At 48.1% G+C, this 19,768-nt stretch overlaps 1 protein-coding gene across 1 annotated transcript in view; it reads right to left on the bottom strand.

Annotated features, from left to right (window-relative positions):
- Positions 1-19,768, bottom strand: part of LOC141252975 (arylsulfatase H-like) — a 129,584-nt gene that overhangs the window by 85,184 nt on the left and 24,632 nt on the right. The window contains exons 3-5 of the mRNA XM_073670729.1: positions 14,458-14,579; positions 12,346-12,471; positions 2,013-2,436 (exon numbers count right to left, since the gene is read on the bottom strand). Coding sequence (XP_073526830.1) covers positions 2,013-2,436; positions 12,346-12,471; positions 14,458-14,579 — 672 coding nt within the window. The remainder of the gene's footprint in view (positions 1-2,012; positions 2,437-12,345; positions 12,472-14,457; positions 14,580-19,768) is intronic.

The raw sequence follows: 19,768 nt of genomic DNA, 5'->3' as shown, positions 1-19,768 counted from the left end.
TAAGCAAGCTACACCACCTGTAGTTTAGACACTTAATTTTTTCAAAGAAAATGCTTCGGGACCATGGGATACTTAGTGAAGAGCATCAGGAGGCACCCCAAGGCATAGGGGCTGGGACTGGCAGTAGGATGCCTTGCGGTGGACAGCCGAGCTCTATCCTTATAAAAGCTTTTTAACTGCAGCAGCTTTAGTGGACGCTACTGGAGCTGGAATTACGCGGCTGCTGGCATGAGACTTGCCCTCCAATAGATCCTTGTAAATGGATTTAAAGTGTATTCATTCAAATTAGAGAGACAATTTAAATTAAAAAGCTTAGAGCTGCCTCCACCACAGGGGGCCTCGCTCGACCCACCAGCGGACAGGCACCAGTATTGGGAGAGGGGGGCTGGCCATCAGGGTTCACCGCGGCTCTGGCACAAACCCGGCGACACGGAGGTGGCATGGGCAGGAGCGGACTGGCCGTGTCAGCTTCTCACTTTTTGGATTTTAGAAGGGCATGACATGCCTGTATCTGTGTCTCCCCCTCCTTTTACTCCTCCACCTCTTTTATTTTCGCATGACTATATGTACTTGTCACTTTTCCATGTGTTAGTTATGTCTTCTGAGCAGTTTGTCAGCTTTTGGACACCTTTGAAGGTGTTTTCTATGTGTTTCTATGTGTTTTTGTTTGCCTGCCATTGGTTTTAACGGTGTTCGAAGGTGTTCGACGAACAGTTCGGCGAACACACGGGTGTTCGACGAACCGAACCGAACTCGAACACTACGGGGGTGGCTCAACACTAGTCAACAGAGGGGGCACTGCGAACACTTGTTTGACAGAGACTTTAAGATACTTAGCAAGGCCACCCACACCCACGTCATTCACATTTACATGAATGGAAACCTGATATCTGATTCATGCTGCATGATCCATGGCAGCATGAATCAGATACTGGTTCCATCACTTCAGCTTGCTATGTGCCATTTGGAAGTACTGCAGCTTTTCAGAGAAAACATACATTTAAGAGCAGGCTGGGTGACCATGCAACTTAGGTGTGTTGTTCAAGACATCAGTTGACAGAAGTGTATCCCCTAGATGAAAAAGTCTCTCCCTATAGTTCCACTGTCACGCTAACTTGTATTGTTTGACTGAAACACGGGCTCTACAGGACCAGGTTGAATACAGAGGTTTGAAGAAACAGTCAGTCAGTGATCAGAGGTTGTGGATCCAAGTAAAATGTGATCAAGTGTTCAGGGAGGGTCCCTTAGTGATGACGGGGAGAAAAGGTCCATGTGACATGATCTTGACTGCTGTAGGCGTGAAGCTGTGGATGTGTAAAACCAGGCTGAATACAGAGACTTGTGGAAACCGACCAAAATGTAAGAGGGATGACTTTCCTAACCACATGGTATGGTAAGTGAGTATCATACTGCAGCTGAGCTTCAGAATGAGTACAAAGAATCCAAGGCAGACCAACAGAGAAGCCACTGAGAAACACCTGCTTGACTGTGACCATCAGATATTCAGAAGGCTGCCACAGGATTGAAGTCAGGTTGACTCTGTCAGACTGGCTGCAAAGGGCCATACTTCATCATTAGCTTTTTTTTTACAGTAAGACCTCACAAATACTACCATATCAGACCACTAAACTATAGGCTACCGGTCCACAGAGGCAACACACAATGCCACAAAGTGCAATACAGGTCTGCAATAGAGAACTGTAGAGTTTCTGTGTCAGTGCACAGCGGTCATGCTTACACTATCGACATAGCTGAATATATGGATGATGCCACTTATGAACCAAGGGATAAGCTTATCCGATATATTTCTTCTGTTATTATGCCTCTCTTGCACCCCTTCATAAATTTAAGAATGTTATTACTGGTTCCAAAAAAATGTTCATGCTCAAATAAAGTATAAAAGACTCAGAGAGCTGCACACACAGAGAATAAAGACAACATAATGTTCTACCAGAATTTAACTATTAACCATTGTACTCTACTTTATAGCTAATGTGCAAAGTACATTTTACCTATTTATAAATTCCTTGGCTTCCTTAACCATTTGCCCAGCTTTTTCTTCTAGGTCCATCGGTTGTTCAATAATTTCAAAGTTCCTCATAAATAAACAGTTCCAGTAGGGTAGGAATGCATAGGCTATATACCAATACGTGAAGTACAATATGCCAGGCAGGGCACAGATCACAATCAGTTTCCAGGGAATGTTGATAAATTTCCATTTCTTGCAGGCTATTAGTGTAAGCACTGTGATAATGAATACCTGTGCCTGCAACCATAACTTATCTTTAATCTTCAGGTGAACCTCACTTGGCCTTGAGACTTCACAGTCATTGATAAGTGTGAAGGGAGTACCGTAAAAATAATCAAAGCCATGGTTTAATGGATGGTGGCAAAAATCATCCCTTGCATTACAGTTTACCCCAAGATGCCATTTTCCTATTTAAAATAAAAAGAGAAATTTCTGTGTTGATTTTACATTAATTTTACATCTATAAATTTAATTTGAGGATCAACCTGAAAATCATAATAACATAGAATTATTAATTTGTTGCAGATGTAAAACTTAGGCCATTTACTCTATATTCATTCTATAGCTTAGGTCATTTTTTGAAGGTCTTTTAAGTAGTTGTATCAACTGGAAAAGCACTTTTTTTATGAAGCTGCTGAAATGCAGTATTGCATACTGATAAAGGGGTTGTCCCATAAACAATATATATCACTTATCCACAGGATAGCTGATAAATTTATGAAACCTCCATTGGCCCCAAGAGCTGTAGGTCCCAAAATCCACTATGTGAATAGAACACCAGTGAGCATGGTCGACCATTGCTCTATTCACTGTCCATAAGGTTGGTGGTCACAACTGCGCACTACTTCTCTATTCACACACAAGACTTTGGGTTCGCAGTTGTTGGGACAGTGGGAATCACAGAAACTGGACCCCCAATAATCATACATTTATTATCTATCCTGTGTATAGGTGATATATGTCCTATGGAACAAAGCCTTAAATCCAAATTAATTGGTAAACACTGATTAATAATTAAGTTTTAGCACTATTCAAGAGGCTTGTAATTTTTTTAATGCAAATACCAGCCACATGCATATCATACAAATTTACATTAATGGGAACCTGACATTTGATTCATGCAGCCAAAGCCACAGGCAGAATAAATCAGACTCGGACTCCATTACTTCAGCTAGGTATGTTTTACTTGGAAACGCTGCAGCATTTAAGAGAAAACATACATTTAAACGGGTTATTCTGGACCATTTAATTTTTTTACCATGGGCCTAAATACTAACAGGAAGATAGTTGCCTGCCTGTTGGACCTGGCACCAATCTCTGCTAGCAGAGAGCGGTCATAGACCACTCATGCCACTGATTCAACGACTTTCGCTGACATTACGTTGACAGAGTAGCGGCTTCTTTTCCACTCTGCTCTGTTGACAGGACGTGACTGTTGATGAGCCTGCTGTCAGTTAGCATGATGTTGGTAGTCACGGTCCATCGATAGAGCAGCTTGGAAGAAGAGCTGCTCTGTCGACGTGGAGCAGCTGAATCTCCGGCATGAGCGGTTGGTGACCTCTCTGAGCCAGCGCCGGATAGAACAGGCAGGTAGTTACCTCTGTTAGCAACTACCTGCCTGTTAGTTTTTAGGCTCATAGTAAAAAAATAAAATAGTCCTGGACAACCCATTTATAAGGGTGACCATGCAACTCAGATGAGAAGTCCAAGAGACCAGTTGACAGCAGCTTCTTCCCTAGATTGAAAAGTCTCTCCCTATACACACATCCTCTGTCTATAGGAGTAGGGAAAGGCCACTAAGGACCAGAACCTTGGACTATTTACCTGTGGCACCCCAGGGGTCTGGTTACCACAGTAATAGAGATATTATGTCTGAGAGCAAGTGGGTGGTTTCTCTGGTCAGGAGCCCTAAGCATGCAACACGGCCCACCCAGACCGGGGAGGGGAGGAATCTGCCCTTATAAACTGGGTCTGGGGCGGGATTAGTGAGTGAAGACAGAGACAGAGCCTGCAGAACAAGCAGAGCAGTCAGAGCCTGGAAAGGGAGAGTTACAACAGGAGCTCTGTAGGAGCAGGAGCGAGTGCCAGAGGCTGGAAGCTAGATAGCTTGCCTTGGCTGAAGACACTAAACCCGGACACGGAGTCCGAGGCTGTGGGGACATCCAGGTCCAGCAGCAGAATCCAACCGGCAGGGGATTCCATGTCCTCTGGCCTTAGAAGCCCGGAGGCATGGTCACAAGCAAGGGACCAGCACCGCCATCGTGAAGCGGAGGCTAACGGAAGGCCCCAAGTCACCGGCCATACGGGTGAGCACCACACGGTATACTCAGGGACGTGGGCTACTTCTACCCGCATAGAGCAAGGTAGCCAGGAAAGAGTGCAGATAGTCGGGGAGGCCTAAAACTCCACCTGGCCAGGGGAGATCCTGCTTGCTCACAGACTGACCAGGCCCCTACTGCTAACCAGTAGTCCCGGGAGGGTCTGCTTTATACCATCAGTAAAGACCCTGAACTGCACCACACGTCTCTGTGTTTCATCGCCGCACCAGCACCATTACTACTGGGACGCTGACACCATCACTCCCGTCATCCACATTAGCTGCCCTGAGGCAATACTTCTCCCGTGGGGAGTTATCCCATACTCAGCTGCGCAAACAACATCAGCCTCAGCGGTCGGCAGCGCAGCTGCGGTCCCCACTGACCGCAATCCACGGGTGGCGTAGTCGGACATTGTTCTTACTTAAGACTGCCACTGGTTTGACCGCCCTGGGCACGGACCGGGTCACCGCCACACTGAGACTACAACCCCCAGCGATCCGGCTCCGGGTATCCCCCTGCACAGCACAGGCCCAGGGGGCGCGTCAACTTTGGCGTAGTCGGCAGGATTTCGTGCCCGCAACCACCAGGTACAGCGTGCCTGAAAAAGACTTTTGAACTTACCTGTGGTGAAGTTTCCCGCCGTCCGGAGTCGTTTCCCGCCATCCGGAGCCGATTCCCGCCATCAGACGCCATCTTGGACTGTTTCCCGCCGTCTTCTGCCGTCTTCCCGCCATCCGCAGCTGCTTCCCGCCTTCGGACACCATCTTCGGGACGCCGCGCGGGAAGAAGAGGGGCGTGGACGCCGAAAGCGCGCGAGAACCAAAGCTCCGCCCCACGCTCCGACGCTGCGTAAGGTCCTGGAAGGAAGGAAGAGCGACGCTGACGTCATCGGAGCGCGACGCCAGGTCCTCAACCCCGACGATCGACTGCGGAGCCGCGGCCTACGGAGCAAGAGCATCGCAAGGTAGGCCACGGTCCACTAGGGGGGAAGAAGGATGTCGGACACCGAGGGGATCTCCACCGCCACACCGGCCGCCAGCGCAACTGCTGCAGCGGTCATGCCATTCACCATGCCTTATATCCCGGGGGCAACCTGCCTACCCCAGTACTCAGGGGAGTCACATACCCTGAGTGACTTTAGGGAAAGACTTGATAGCCTCTTCCAGGTATACCCCCTCACGGAAGAGCAAAAAGTGAGCATCCTGGTGGCCCAGCTAATCGGGGCAGCCCAAAGGGAGGTAAAGTCCTGGTCACCTGGGAAGAAGAGGACTGTCAGAGAGATACTAGCCCGGCTGAAAGACACATTTGATACCCGCACCTCAGCCGAGATAAAACTCAGATTTTACGGGTGCAAACAACGGGCACATGAAAGTATAAGAGACTATGCTCTAAACCTACAAAAGGCCCTGAGAGCCATTAAACAGGCAGACCCTGACAGCGTGGGAAATGAAGACAAGCTATTGATCGAACAATTTATTGAGGGTCTACTGTGCAATGCCCACCGAACCCAGTTGCGGGCAATGGCCATACAGGACCCTGACCTGGACTTTGCACAGTTCAAGGACAGAGCCATCCGGGTGCTCCGAGAACCGGCACCAGGTGGCGCTGTGACCCACAGGCGCCCTGCTATCACTTATCACCAGGACGCGGCGCACTTGTCTGCAGGGCCTGTGGGAGCTGATGCGCAGGCTTAGAACAATGACCCGGCAACAGACCTGCACCATCAGGTCCAAGAGCTGACTAAGAGCGTTGCTGCGCTAACCAGAACTGTGCAGTCTTTACAGGTCTCTTCTCCAGGAAAGATCCAGCTGGCATCCGGACCAGAGGACGTCCCGTGGCGCCGACTGAGGAGGACCCCACCGGCCAGAGGAAGGCCCAGCGACAGATACAACGAGGACGGACGACCCATCTGCCACCGCTGCAATCAACCCGGACTTATGGCAAGGTACTGTCATTTAAACGGGCACAACCTGGGGTAGAGGGCCAACCCCCAGGCATAAGATCATCAGGCCCATCAAACTGGCGTGACAAATACGTAGGGGGACGTCCAGTCTTGCCTGTGGTATTGGATGGCATTCCTATGAGTGCCCTTCTAGACACCGGGTCACAGATCACCACCATCCCGTACGTGCTCTTCAAGCGGTACTGGAATGACTCGGACATAACCCGCTACCCAGATGACGACCTGAGCATTATCGCCAGCAATGGTCAGCCCGTGCCACAGATAGGATTTAAGGAAGTGACCATCAAGGTCGGTAAAGTTGAACTGCCGGCACAAGGACTTATCATTGTGGACATTGACCGTCGCGAGAGTCACCCAAAAATAACCCTAGGTACTAACGTAATTGAAAACTGTCTTGCAGAGGTGATTCTTATTTTGCAACAGGTTGCCAAGAACGCCAGTTCCAGCCAGCAGCGTGTGCTCCAAAAAGAGATCCGGGCACTGATGAAACGGCAACAGGTGGAACTATCTGGTGGTGAGATAGGTAGCGTGAGAATGTGTAACCCGTTCCCTATTGCCATGCCCCCGAAAAGTGAGATGATGATTTGGTGCTGGGCAGCTATTGGTCTAAGAGGTAGAGACTACCAAGCAATGGTAGAACCCGTCTACGCAGACAGTAGGCCCACCATTTTAACAGCACGGGGGGTGGTCGATGTACGCCATGGGAGGGTGCCCATCTGCATCATCAATATCGGGGAGAGAGAAGTATACCTGCCCCGGTATGCCACGCTAGCCAAATTGTTCACCATCAACCAGAACTCTGTACAGGCCGTGGAACCCTTGCCTCCATCTCAACCAGAGGAAGGTAACGGCTCTAAGAAACCACTGGAGGACTGGTGTCAGCAACTGCATTTGGGTACTGACTCCACTCCCTCACACCAAAAACAGGGAGTCTATCGGGTGGTTAAAGAGTACGAGAGAGTGTTTAGTAAACACCCGCTGGACTTCGGGCGAGTAAAGGGGGTAGAACATCACATCCCCACGGGAGACCATCCTCCCATAAAGGAGAGATACCGACCCGTACCCCCTGCACACTATCAACACACCAAGGGGATGCTAAAAGACATGAAGGAGGCTGGGGTAATTAGGGACAGCTGTAGCCCCTGGGCAGCTCCACTAGTCTTAGTGAAAAAGAAAGACAACACCATGAGAATGTGTGTAGACTACAGGAAGGTCAACCATATCACACACAAAGATGCGTACCCGTTACCAAGGATAGAAGAGTCCTTAGCTGCATTAAAATCTGCTAACTTCTTCTCTACTTTGGATCTCACTAGCGGGTACTGGCAGGTTCCTGTAGCAGAGGCGGACCGGGAGAAGACCGCATTCACCACCCCGATGGGACTCAGCGAATTTAACTGTATGCCGTTCGGGTTCTGCAACGCACCAGGAACCTTCCAACGGTTGATGGAATGCTGTCTGGGACACCGGAACTTCGAGACGGTCCTATTATACCAGGACGATGTCATCGTCTATTCCAAGACCTATGAGGACAATCTGGAACACCTGGCAGAAGTGTTTGAGGCCCTGGCAAACTATGGCCTAAAGGTAAAACCCTCGAAGTATCATCTACTGAAGCCAAAGGTACAGTACCTGGGAAAGTGGTGAGTGCTGACGGAGTAGCCCCCGACCCTGACAAGATCACCTTGATTAAGGACTGGCCAAGACCATCCAGCATAAAGGAAGTGCGGCAGTTCCTCGGGTTGGTAGGCTACTACCGAAGATTCATTCCCAGTTTTACCAAGAAGGCAGCTCCTATGCAGTACCTCCTGATAGGCCAGTCCAGGAAGGCCAAAAACCAGAAGCCACCCTTCAAATGGGAAAAGCTGGAAGAGGAGTCCTTCCGCCAGCTGAAGATGGCCCTCACGGGGGATGAAATCCTGGCGTACCCTGATTACAGCCAGCCCTTTATCCTCCACACGGACGCAAGCAACATCGGGCTAGGAGCCGTACTGTCCCAGATCCAGCAGGGGAGAGAACGGGTAATTGCTTACGCCAGCCGAAAACTGCGACCCACGGAAAGAAACCCTGAGAATTACAGCTCGTTCAAGCTCGAGTTCCTGGCAGTGGTGTGGGCAGTAACCAAACGTTTTAAGCATTACCTTGCCTCTTCCAGGTTCACCGTGTACACGGACAACAACCCGTTGACACACCTGGACACTGCAAGACTGGGTGCCCTGGAGCAGAGATGGATGGCCCGCCTGTCCAATTTTGAGTTCACGATCAAATACCGGGCAGGATGCTCCAATACCAACGTGGACGCCCTGTCCAGGATGCCAAACCTACCGGACGGAGGGGAGGATCCAGAAGAACTGGAAGAGGATGAACTCCCTGCGTTCCACCGTCATGGGATTACCCAGTATTCCCACCGTGTGAGGGGCCAGCGATCCGCTACGTTCAACCCCTTACCCCACTACAACTGGGCGGAGATGCAAGACAGTGACCCCGCAGTCCGTCTGGTGAAGGAGATGCTGACCCAGGCTGACGCCCGCCTGGACCCAGATGCTCCGGAAGAGACCAAGCAACTGTGGACGGAGAAGAGCAGACTGTTTCTCTATAAGGAGAAGTTGTGCCGCAGAATGGTCAATTCCCGGACACATGAGCTGATCTGGCAGGTTGTGGTACCGAGACGGGACGCAGCTATGGTGCTGGAGGCCTACCACAATGGGGCAGGGCACTTCGGATGGAAGAAGCTGGAGTTCCTGCTGCGTGAACGGTTCTACTGGATAGGCATGAGAGGAGCCATTGAGAGGTGGTGTAGAGACTGTGGCCTGTGCAATCTAAGAAGAAGGGACCGTGCCAGCCAGAGGATTCCCCTGCAGCCCATCATCACCAGGCAGCCGCTGGAACTGGTCGCTCTGGACCATGTTAAACTGGCTCCAAGCAGAAGCGGGTATGTCTACGCCCTAACCATCGTGGATCACTACTCCCGGTTCCTGGTGGTGGTCCCTGTCAAAGACCTGATGGCTCAGACAGCAGCCAGAGCCTTCCAGCTGCACTTCTGCCGCCCACACGGGTACCCGGACCAAGTGCTGAGAGACCAAGGACCAGCCTTCGAAGCAGAGGTCTTCCAGGAGTTCAGCAACCTGTATGGCTGCAAGAAGATAAGAACAACGCCCTATCACCCCCAAACCAATGGACTCTGCGAGAAGATGAACCAGGTGGTGATAGATCTGCTAAAAACATTGCCCCTGGAAGAACGCAGTCTGTGGCCTGAGAAACTGCCCGATCTGGTGGACCTGTATAACCACATCCCGGTAGGTTCCACCAACTGTACCCTGGCTTACCTAATGCGAGCAAGACCTGGTAAGCTGCATATTGACCTGGATATGGGAGTCCTGACACCCGAGGACACCTCGCCAGAAGCAGACTGGGATACAGAACGGCAGCAGCAGTACCGGAAAGTACAGGAGAGCGTCGAGCGATGTCTCTGTCAATCAAGAGAAAGGCAGGAGAGGACTTATAACCAACATGCTCCCGCTGTTCCCCTGGTACCTGGAGAGCAGGTCTTGAAAAGAAAAAGGCGGCTCCATAAGTTGGACGACCAGTGGGAAAAGGACCCGTACATCGTACTGCCCTCAAACCACAATAATCCAAAGGTGTACATCATCAGCAAGGATGGAGGAGAGACCACAGCCACTGTCTCCAGAGACCACCTGAAAAAGTGCCCCGAGAAGTTGCAAAGCACGGATGAAGATCAGGAAGACCCTCAACCCATAGAGGAAAAGGAGGAAATGATCAGCACCGTACTCGGAGACTTTCCCCGGTCCTGGACACAAGTAAACAACGCTATCGTGGTGCCCGTCCTCACCTTTCTCCAGCCAGTCCCTCAAGTGCCTACAGAAGACCAGGTAGAGCTGGAAGAGCAGCCGGCCCAGGAGGCAGAAGAATCCACACCAGCAGCCAAGGAGAATCAACCCTCTGCTAGTAGTGAGCCTGCCGTGCCCCTAGTGAGCCAAAGAGTGCGCAGACTGCTGCCCAGCTTGCCCATAACACCTCCTACACCCTGTAGTGCAGGACCAGTTAGTGAGCTCCGTAGGTCCACTAGAGTCACTAGAGGTCAGATGCCCGCTCGCTGGAAAATCTAAACTAATGCACTGTGAATTTATCTGTTTAACTGTTTATGGTTTATGTTTGTTGCCTGTTATTAATTATGTTTCTCAGTTACCCTGCAGATTTATTTGGACTAACAGGTTATGGACACTGGATAACCGGAAAAATTCTTGTAGATAGTTGCACCTTGGTGCCTCTTGTGAAGACGGCCGCGGAAGAGAAAACCTGTCTGGCGTGGCCTACTAGCGGCCCAAAGTAGCTAGCTCCAGCCTTGCAGCCACGCCCAGGGCCAACGCAAGGGGTTTGCTTTGGACAGGTCCCCTACTTCGCTTAAAGCTTCACCTTGGGTGATATGGATACCCGGTTGCGGACACGCCGTGACCTTTAAAGAACTAAAGCTACTTGTAAATATGTTATTGTGTTATTGTTATACCCTGCATTTATGTTTCTTTAAAAAAATGTGTTTAGTCCCGGAGTACTAAAATTTACTAGGGGGGAATGTGGCACCCCAGGGGTCTGGTTACCACAGTAATAGAGATATTATGTCTGAGAGCAAGTGGGAGGTTTCTCTGGTCAGGAGCCCTAAGCATGCAACACGACCCACACAGACCTGGGAGGGGAGGAATTTGCCCTAATAAACTGGGTCTGGGGCGGGATTAGTGAGTGAAGACAGAGACAGAGGCTGCAGAACAAGCAGAGCAGTCAGAGCCTGGAAAGGGAGAGTTACAACAGGAGCTCTGTAGGAGCAGGAGCGAGTGCCAGAGGCTGGAAGCTAGATAGCTTGCCTTGGCTGAAGACACTAAACCCGGACACGGAGGTCGAGGCTGTGTGGACATCCAGGTCCAGCAGCAGAATCCAACCGGCAGGGGATTCCATGTCCTCTGGCCTTAGAAGCCCGGAGGCACGGTCACAAGCAAGGGACCAGCACCGCCATCGTGAAGCGGAGGCTAACGGAAGGCCCCAAGTCACCGGCCATACGGGTGAGCACCACACGGTATACTCAGGGACGTGGGCTACTTCTACCCGCATAGAGCAAGGTAGCCAGGAAAGAGTGCAGATAGTCGGGGAGGCCTACAACTCCACCTGGCCAGGGGAGATCCTGCTTGCTCACAGACTGACCAGGCCCCTACTGCTAACCAGTAGTCCCGGGAGGGTCTGCTTTATACCATCAGTAAAGACCCTGAACTGCACCACACGTCTTTGTGTTTCATAGCCGCACCAGCACCATTACTACTGGAATGCTCACACCATCACTCCCATCATCCACATTAGCTGCCCTGAGGCAATACTTCTCCCGTGGGGAGTTATCCCATACTCGGCTGCGCAAACAACATCAGCCTCAGCGGTCGGCAGCGCAGCGGCGGTCCCCACTGACCGCAATCCACGGGTGGCGTAGTCGGACATTGTTCTTACTTAAGACTGCCACTGGTTTGACCGCCCTGGGCACGGACCGGGTCACCGCCACACTGAGACTGCAACCCCCAGCGATCCGGCTCCGGGTATCCCCCTGCACAGCACAGGCCCAGGGGGCGCGTCATACCCAAGTTGTATTGTCCCTGACCACTTTTTAAAGCATGTTCTCTATTTTTTCAGAGTAAAACATACTGAGCTGAAATTACCGAGCTGGACTCTAAATCTTGCTACTTGTAGTTTGTGCAGCATGAATCAGATCTCGGGTTCCCTTTAAAATACAATGCTACAAAATGTAAAAAAACTGCTTAAACCAATCATCAATTTAGGGATCTAGCACTGATCTAAAAAAATCTCAGTCAGTATGTATACCTGCAAAATATAAAGGTAATTCAGTAATGTTTGATGTATTGTATGTCTAATACAATTAGATGATCCACTCTTGTTCACTTGACTCAGGAGAACTTACTTTTCAAAAATATACAAGCGCTTTAAATATATCATCACATGTAATTTCCATAAATACCACTCACCAATGATTCCTGTATAATAACCTTGCTCCTTTAAGATTTTGGCAAATGTTGTTTCATTTGTGGGAAGTCCCCCTGATACAGCATTCCATAATAGCACCTCATAACCATTACTATGGCCAGTCATACCTAAACAAATCCACAACAGAGCATAAGTGCTAATAATTTAGTGCCTTGGTTCACATATTCAATTCATGTTGGAATATTGCCAAAACAGAAATATAAAAAAAAAATTGTAGAATGAATCATTTATAGTAACTTTAAGTAATAATATTTGCATTATGAAGGAATATTTTAGGTTATTCCATAAAGAACATTGATTAAAGAGGACATTTCACCAGCCTGAGCATGTTAAACTAGCCACATCATGGAATAGTGGCTGCAGAGCTGAATTAATAATTCATTAAAGCAATATTTTTACGTTTTTTATTTCTCCGCTCCGTGAAAGAGATATCAGCTTGTAAAATTCAGGTTATAATTTATGGTAAGTTAGAGGCAGCATTACCAGAGATTTGTCCCTGGGCGCGTGTACTTCTTCCCCTGTATGTCATTGACAAATCATAAGCATGCGTCAACATACAGACGAAAAATGAATATGCCCTTACAATAGCTTAGAATATGCTTTCTCGGTGAAACAAGTAAATGACAGACAGTCTACTCTCACTGTTCTCACTGCATAGCCATTACTAGTGATGATCGAGTACTGAAATGCTTGAATGCTCAGTAATCGTATCTGGTACGTCGGACACTCGGATGTGCTCGACTCGAGTAGCAAGCATAATGGAAGTGAATGTTAATCTCAAGCAATTTTCTAGAGGGCGGGCTCTCCCTCTCTCTGTCTCTATTTCTCTGTCAGAACACGTCCCCGGAGTTCTACAGCTCACAAAGAGCGGCACGCGGATCAGTTGATTCACATGAGCTTCCTACGGGGACCCGAGCTCTCAAGCATAGCGCAATATTCAGCATGATGCTTGAATGAGTATCGAGCAGTGCCAAGCACGCTCGCTCATCACTATTTTTTATATTTCATCTCTTGGCAGTCTGTATGGAACAAGGGGCAGTACAGTTAAGCTGGCAGTGCTTGTAATGAGACAAAGCTCACCTCTACTTTACTCCCCTCTCTCCAAATGGACTACTGAGAGATGAAAGATAAAGATTCTCTTTAAGAGCATAAATATCAGCATTTTTTTACCATATAAATTTGAAGGAGTTACAGGAGTTTAACATGATCAAAATCAAAATAGAATAGCCATTTAAAAATGAAATATGCAATTCAAGTTTTATTGATAAGTTATCATGTGGAAATAAAAAGGAAAACCAACATTTCAGGAAGTTCCAGATCTTGATCATGGCCTATATTTTATGGTTCATAGCAGATGCAAGGGCTAAACTGTAGGACATAAGCCATGAGCAAGGCCTGGAACAGACTGGAATGTTGGCTGTCCCTTTTAATTCCACAATCCACATATTAGCTTAGGAATAAACATTTAATTGCACATGGTGCCATGGTATTTTTTCACTATTATTTGGAGGGAACATTTTAGCTATGAGTACCAACCAGAAATTTGATTGATTTATAGTTACTTAAAAGGCCTATGTTGAGAAAATGTGACATGAGTGGCAGGAGAGGACATACCATTGGTCCAGTCACACAGGGACCCAAGAGGTAAGAAGGCTCATTTACTGCTCCAAAGCAGTTGGAATTGTGCATTATGATGAACTATTGGACTGTACAGAGGCCCTCTTCTGTCTGTGACCACACCTGTGGAGAAACATTTGGGATGCCAGGCCGAAGGTGCCAAATGCAGAAGTATAGACGGCCCTGGTTTAGTTGCCATGGGGGACATGTTAGCCATGTGGACCACGTCAACACAAATCTTTTTGCTCAACTTTATCATATGTTAGTCTCCTCCAGTGAGGCAAAGTAAGGCCTCCCCTTAGCCTCCAAGGTTGGGGTACGATTGCAACGATTGTATCCATTTTAGTTATACTCTTGAACATAAGTGTATACAAGAGGATGGAGGCAGAAACATTGTGAACTGTGGATAGGTATTAAAAATGAGCCTTTAATAGGCTTAAAAATATTTATCTAAAATCAACAAGTGTGTATATTACCTGTTCTGATGGGGTAACGACCAGTCAAAAATGCTGATCTACTTGGGGAACATAAAGAAGCTGCAGAAATGTGTTGAGTTAGTTTTACACCTTCTCTGGCCAGTCTATCAATATTAGGAGTCCTGAAATATGATTGACACAAAATCATTAATTATCACAACAAAATTAATCTAACAGGTAAACAAATCCAAAATAAAGTGTTCTGATCTGCACAGGTCAATCAAATGACATCACTTCTATTCTCAGTGACCACAGAGTCTGGACCCCTTTAAATACCTGGTTGTCGTTATCATAGGCAAGAAATGAAATAGAACCTGACACAGCCTGAAGCATTAGAAATAGCTCCAAGTTGTGGTATAAGTAGAGAGGATATATGATTGTACTAGGTATGAGCGGAGGGAATCATTAGTTTTCATAAAGTTACTGGGTGTAGGTTAACCCTTCAGAAGAGTTTTCTTTGTCTTTATTAGTGATGAGTGAGCACTAAAATGCTCGGGTACTCGTTGCTCGAGTCGAGCAAATTGGAAAACTCGGGTGCTCGACCCGAGCGACGAGCCCAATGTAAGTCTATGGGAAACTCGAGCATTTTTCAGGTGTCTCACCCTGGCGGTCTGCAGAGGGCCTAAAAATTGCCCAAATCTATGGGGACAGTGCTCAAATGACATAGGAACAGCATGGGGAAGACCCCTGGAAGCATTTCTGACTCCCAGATCACTGCTGTCAACAACGTTGTCAGAGTATTATGCCACTTTTACGATTTACAATGAAACATACAAAAACAAAACCAAAATGGATTTTCCTGGGAAATATATTAAGGAACATCCTTCCCAGGGTAATGACTTGTATATAAGGCAAAATAAATAACCAAAACCAAAAATACTCCTCCACAACTTGGGCTATATTCACACGTAGCGTTTTTGATGCGTTTTTGCACTTTTTCATTGCTTTCAACAAAGACAAATGCATACACTGGGAAAAGTCATTTTAACATTTTACAACCTTATCTGGCCATGTGGTGTGTGACACATCATAAGACACATGCATAAAGTGCTGAAAAGACATGGGAACAGCATGGGGAAGACCTCTGGAAGCATTTCTGACTCCCACGTCACTGCCTAAAAGTGTGCCCATCATAAGTGATCCTTGGCGCATGCGAAGATGCCTCCCGCCATGCACTTGTCGTTACAGACTTGCAACAATCACCGTCCACGTCCTTGTCACAGTGCAGCGTTCAATTGTCCCTACCCCATTCCTTGGAATGCAAGCGCAAGTATGCAGCCAGCAACCCACCCACACACAGGCTGCAATACTATACTGCCAAATTTTTGACAGCTGCTTGCACTTGAAATGTGGCCTTTTAGGCTCGTGGAGGCGGAAGCTTTTCATAACCTCATGCCAGCGGCGGCCGGGTGTCCATACTTGGTCCCCAGCTGCCACTATTTCTCCCGGTATCGTCTCCGCCTTCCACAAGCACGGATCCCACAACATTACCCGTGCCCTCCCCAGTGCACTTACTGGGAAGGACCGCCTAACCACAAACACGTGGACAGGTGAATGTGGCCAGGGACGGTACGGAGCCAGTCCACAGCTTTTTTTGCTTAAAGTTGTATTTATCTCGGTCAAAGGACTGGCATAGAGGGAAACCGTATCTACCCTGGGTGTCATTTGTCCAGGAAGTCCTCTAGTGCAACTTGTTGCAGAAGCAATGGCAGCCCATCCAACATCAACTCACACTTGTCGGTGGTGCTTTGACACACAAACATCTTTCTTAGCGCATTAAATTTCATGAATACAGAGTTGGACAATGGCCTGATCTGCAATGCGGTTTGAGAAATAACATGCATAAGCATGTCCGATCCACATTAAAAAAGCAGCCATAGAGTGTCCGGGAACCTTCCCCAACACTATTCTTAGCCAGGGCTGCTTCTCGGCAGGATTGGACGGGCCCACTAGAGAACCGGAGACTCCTCCGGTGGGCCCTGGCTTCTCCTTCCGGAGAGTTTATAGTGCCGAGGTGAGGCCATGATGGTGATAGAGGCCACCATCTGCTTAGTTTTCTGTTACTTGGAATGCAAGCACAAGTATGTAGCCAGCCAGCCACCCACCCACAGGCCACAACACTAAACTGCCAGATTTCTGGGCAGCTGCCTGCACTTGAAATATGGTCTTTTAGGCTCGTGGAGGCAGAAGCTTTTCACAACCCCACGCCATACTCGGCCCCAGCCGCCACTATTTCTCTTGATATCGTCTCCGCCTTCCACAAGCACGGGTCCCACAACATTACCCGTGCCCTCCCCAGTGCACTTACTGGGAAGGACCGCCTACCTACAAACACGTGGACAGGTGAATGTGGCCTGGGACGGTACGGAGCCAGTCCACAGCTTTTTTGCTGAGAGTTGTATTTAGCTCGGTGAAAGTACTGGCATAGAGGGAAACCGTATCTACTCCGGCTGTCATTTCTCCGTCAGCTGGTTCTGCCCATTGTCACACACGACCATGCCTGGTTGTATTTTCAGCCGTGAGAGCCACAGATCAGGCTGCTGTGTTACAGCTTTCAACAACTCTGCAGCGCTGGGCAGTTTATCAATTAAGTATTAAGCATGTTATCTTCAGCACAGCCTGTTGCTGCTTGGCCAAGGCAGTGCTGCAGTGCTGTCAGCTTGTGACTGATGTGGTCATTTTGGAGATGGAGGAGGAGGTGCAGGGGCTGAACAATGTGATTACATTGAGGTTAAATTGGTGACGCTGTTTTTTATACTAAAGAAAGATCCTATTGTTTTGGTTCTTTTACGTTATTTTTTAAGACAAATGCATTCATCGGAAAATGTCATTTTAACATTTTACAACTTTATCTGGCAATGTGGTTTGTGACACATCCTGTTTTATTTATGATGGAGGGACTCTGAAAGTCATAAAGCCTATTTTTATAGGGACATCAGACGGCCCTCACTATTCTTAAAAGGCCGGCAGTCGGCCCTTGCTATTATTAGAGAGCCATCAGCCGGCTATGCTTTGCTGTTCCCATTATTAACAAGTGGGTCTACTATACTGTTATTGCGTATCCAGTGACTGCAAGGGCTGCCAAAAATTTGGACGCAACCCAATACCCCTTTGAAGAGACATAGAGGAGGGTCTCAGTAAAAAAAATGTTCCCATTATAAAGGAGCGGGTCTTCTATAGTGGTAATGCCCATACTGTGACTGCAAGGGCTGCCAAAATTTGGGAAAAACCCCACTAAGAATTTAAAGACACATAGAGCAGGGCCACAGTAACGACAAATTCCCATAAGAAAGGAGAGAGTCTGCTATACAGTTATAGGGTATGCAGTGAGTCCAACGGCTGACCAATTTTAGGAAATCTAATCTAATCTTTATTTTTTATATAGCGCCAACATATTCTGCAGCGCTTTACAGACATTATCATTGCTGTACCCATTGGGGCTCACAATCTACATTATCTATCAATATGTCTTTGAAGTGTGGGAGGAAACCTGAGAAACTGGAGGAAACCCACGCAGAGACAGGGAGAACATACAAACTCCTTGCAGATGTTGTCCTTCGTGGGATTTGAACCCAGGACCCCAGCGCTGCAAAGCTGCACTGCTAACCACTGAGCCACCGTGCTATCCATTTAGGAAAAACCCCACTATGAATTTAAAGACACATAGAGCAGGGCCACAGTAACGACAAATTCCCATTAGAAAGGAGAGAGTCAGCTATACAGTTATAGGGTATGCGGTGAGTCCAAAGGCTGACCAATTTTAGGAAAAACCCCACTAAGAATTTAAAGACACACAGAGCAGGGCCACAGTAACGACAAATTCCCATTAGACAGGAGAGAGTCTCCCATAGTGTTGGCTTATGCAGTGAATGCAAGGGCTGCCAAAAATTTGGAGACACTCCAATGCCCCTTGGAAGAGACGTGGAGGAGGGCCCAAATGTTCCCATTGGAAAGGAACGAGCCTCCTAAACTTGTAATGCCCATGCACTAAGTGTATGGGCTGACAAACATTTACCCCTGGGGGGTATACATGAATATACTGTATAAAATTTTTTTTTTTTATGGGCATCATAAACACCCTTTAAAAAAATTGCAAATAGCCAAAATCAGGAAGCGTATACCCATGTTTGGGTGTGAAAAGGTGCATGGGAATACACCTCCCAAGAAAAGACAATGGATTTGAGTTTATGTTACGCTGCTATCATTCGGTGGTGTAGAGAAGTCTGGCCCAATCCTGCCCTTGTTCATTTTTATGAGAGTCATACTGTCAGCATTTTCAGTTGACAGGCAGATGCGCTTATCAGTTATAATTCCAACAGCGGTACTAAAAACCCTCTCTGATAAAACGCTGGTGGCAGGGCAGGCCAGGACCTCCAAGGCATAGAGAGTCAGTTCATTCCACGTACCCAGCTTGGATACCCAATAATTATAAGGCACAGCGGAGTCATGGAGGACGTTGGTACGGTCGGCAAGGTACTCCCTCAGCATCTTCCCAAACTTTGCACTCCTTGTGAGAGTACCCAGCGCCTCAGGGCCTGTGCGATGGGAGGGTCTGAGAAAACTCTCCCAGAACTTTGACAGTGTTCCCGTGCCTCTGCTGGATTGAAGTTGTGTCTCTCTCCTGTACTCCTTGGTTGTCCAACGAAGTGTGCCCTCTGCCGCCAGCGTTTTCAGATGGGAATTTTTTTAATAGTTCCGCAACAAGGGCCTACTGGTACAGCCCCATTTTTTTGTAGATCTGTCTGCCTCAGGAATAAGAGATATAAAGTTCTCCTTGTAGCGTGGGTCTAGAAGTGTCACCAACCAGTCACCCAAAGTTTTGAGAATACGAGGGTCATGGGAAAGGCAGCGTAACATAAACTCAGCCATGCGTGCCAGACTACTAACAGGCAAGACTTCCGTGTCCTCACCAAGAGGATGACTGACCATGCTCTCTTCCTCCTCTCTGTCCTCTGGTCATCCACGCTGAACAGACGGTATGACAGCTGTGCAGGTAGTACCGTCTATAGTGCATGAAACTAGCTCTTGTCCTTCCTCCTCCTCCTCCTCCTGTTCCTCTTTGTCACCCAATCCACGTTGGGACGAGATGAGGCTTGGCTGTGTGTGATGACCCTGTATGGTTCCTTGCTCGATCTCATTGTGCTCTGCCTGCAATGCATCCTCTTTGATTGTGAGGAGAGAGCGTTTCAGAAGACAGAGAAGCGGGATAGTGATGCTAATTATGGCGTCATCGCCGCTCACCATCTTGGTGGAGTCCTCAAAGTTTTGGAGGATGGTACATATGTCTGACATCCAAGTCCACTCCTGAGGT

Source organism: Phyllobates terribilis, unplaced genomic scaffold (genome assembly GCF_046119375.1).
Source record: "Phyllobates terribilis strain yellow unplaced genomic scaffold, ASM4611937v1 Scaffold_2__4_contigs__length_985480577, whole genome shotgun sequence".
Taxonomy (NCBI): Eukaryota; Metazoa; Chordata; class Amphibia; order Anura; family Dendrobatidae; genus Phyllobates; species Phyllobates terribilis.
Note: the sequence above shows the minus strand (reverse complement) of the source record. Positions and strands in the feature narration are given on the sequence as shown.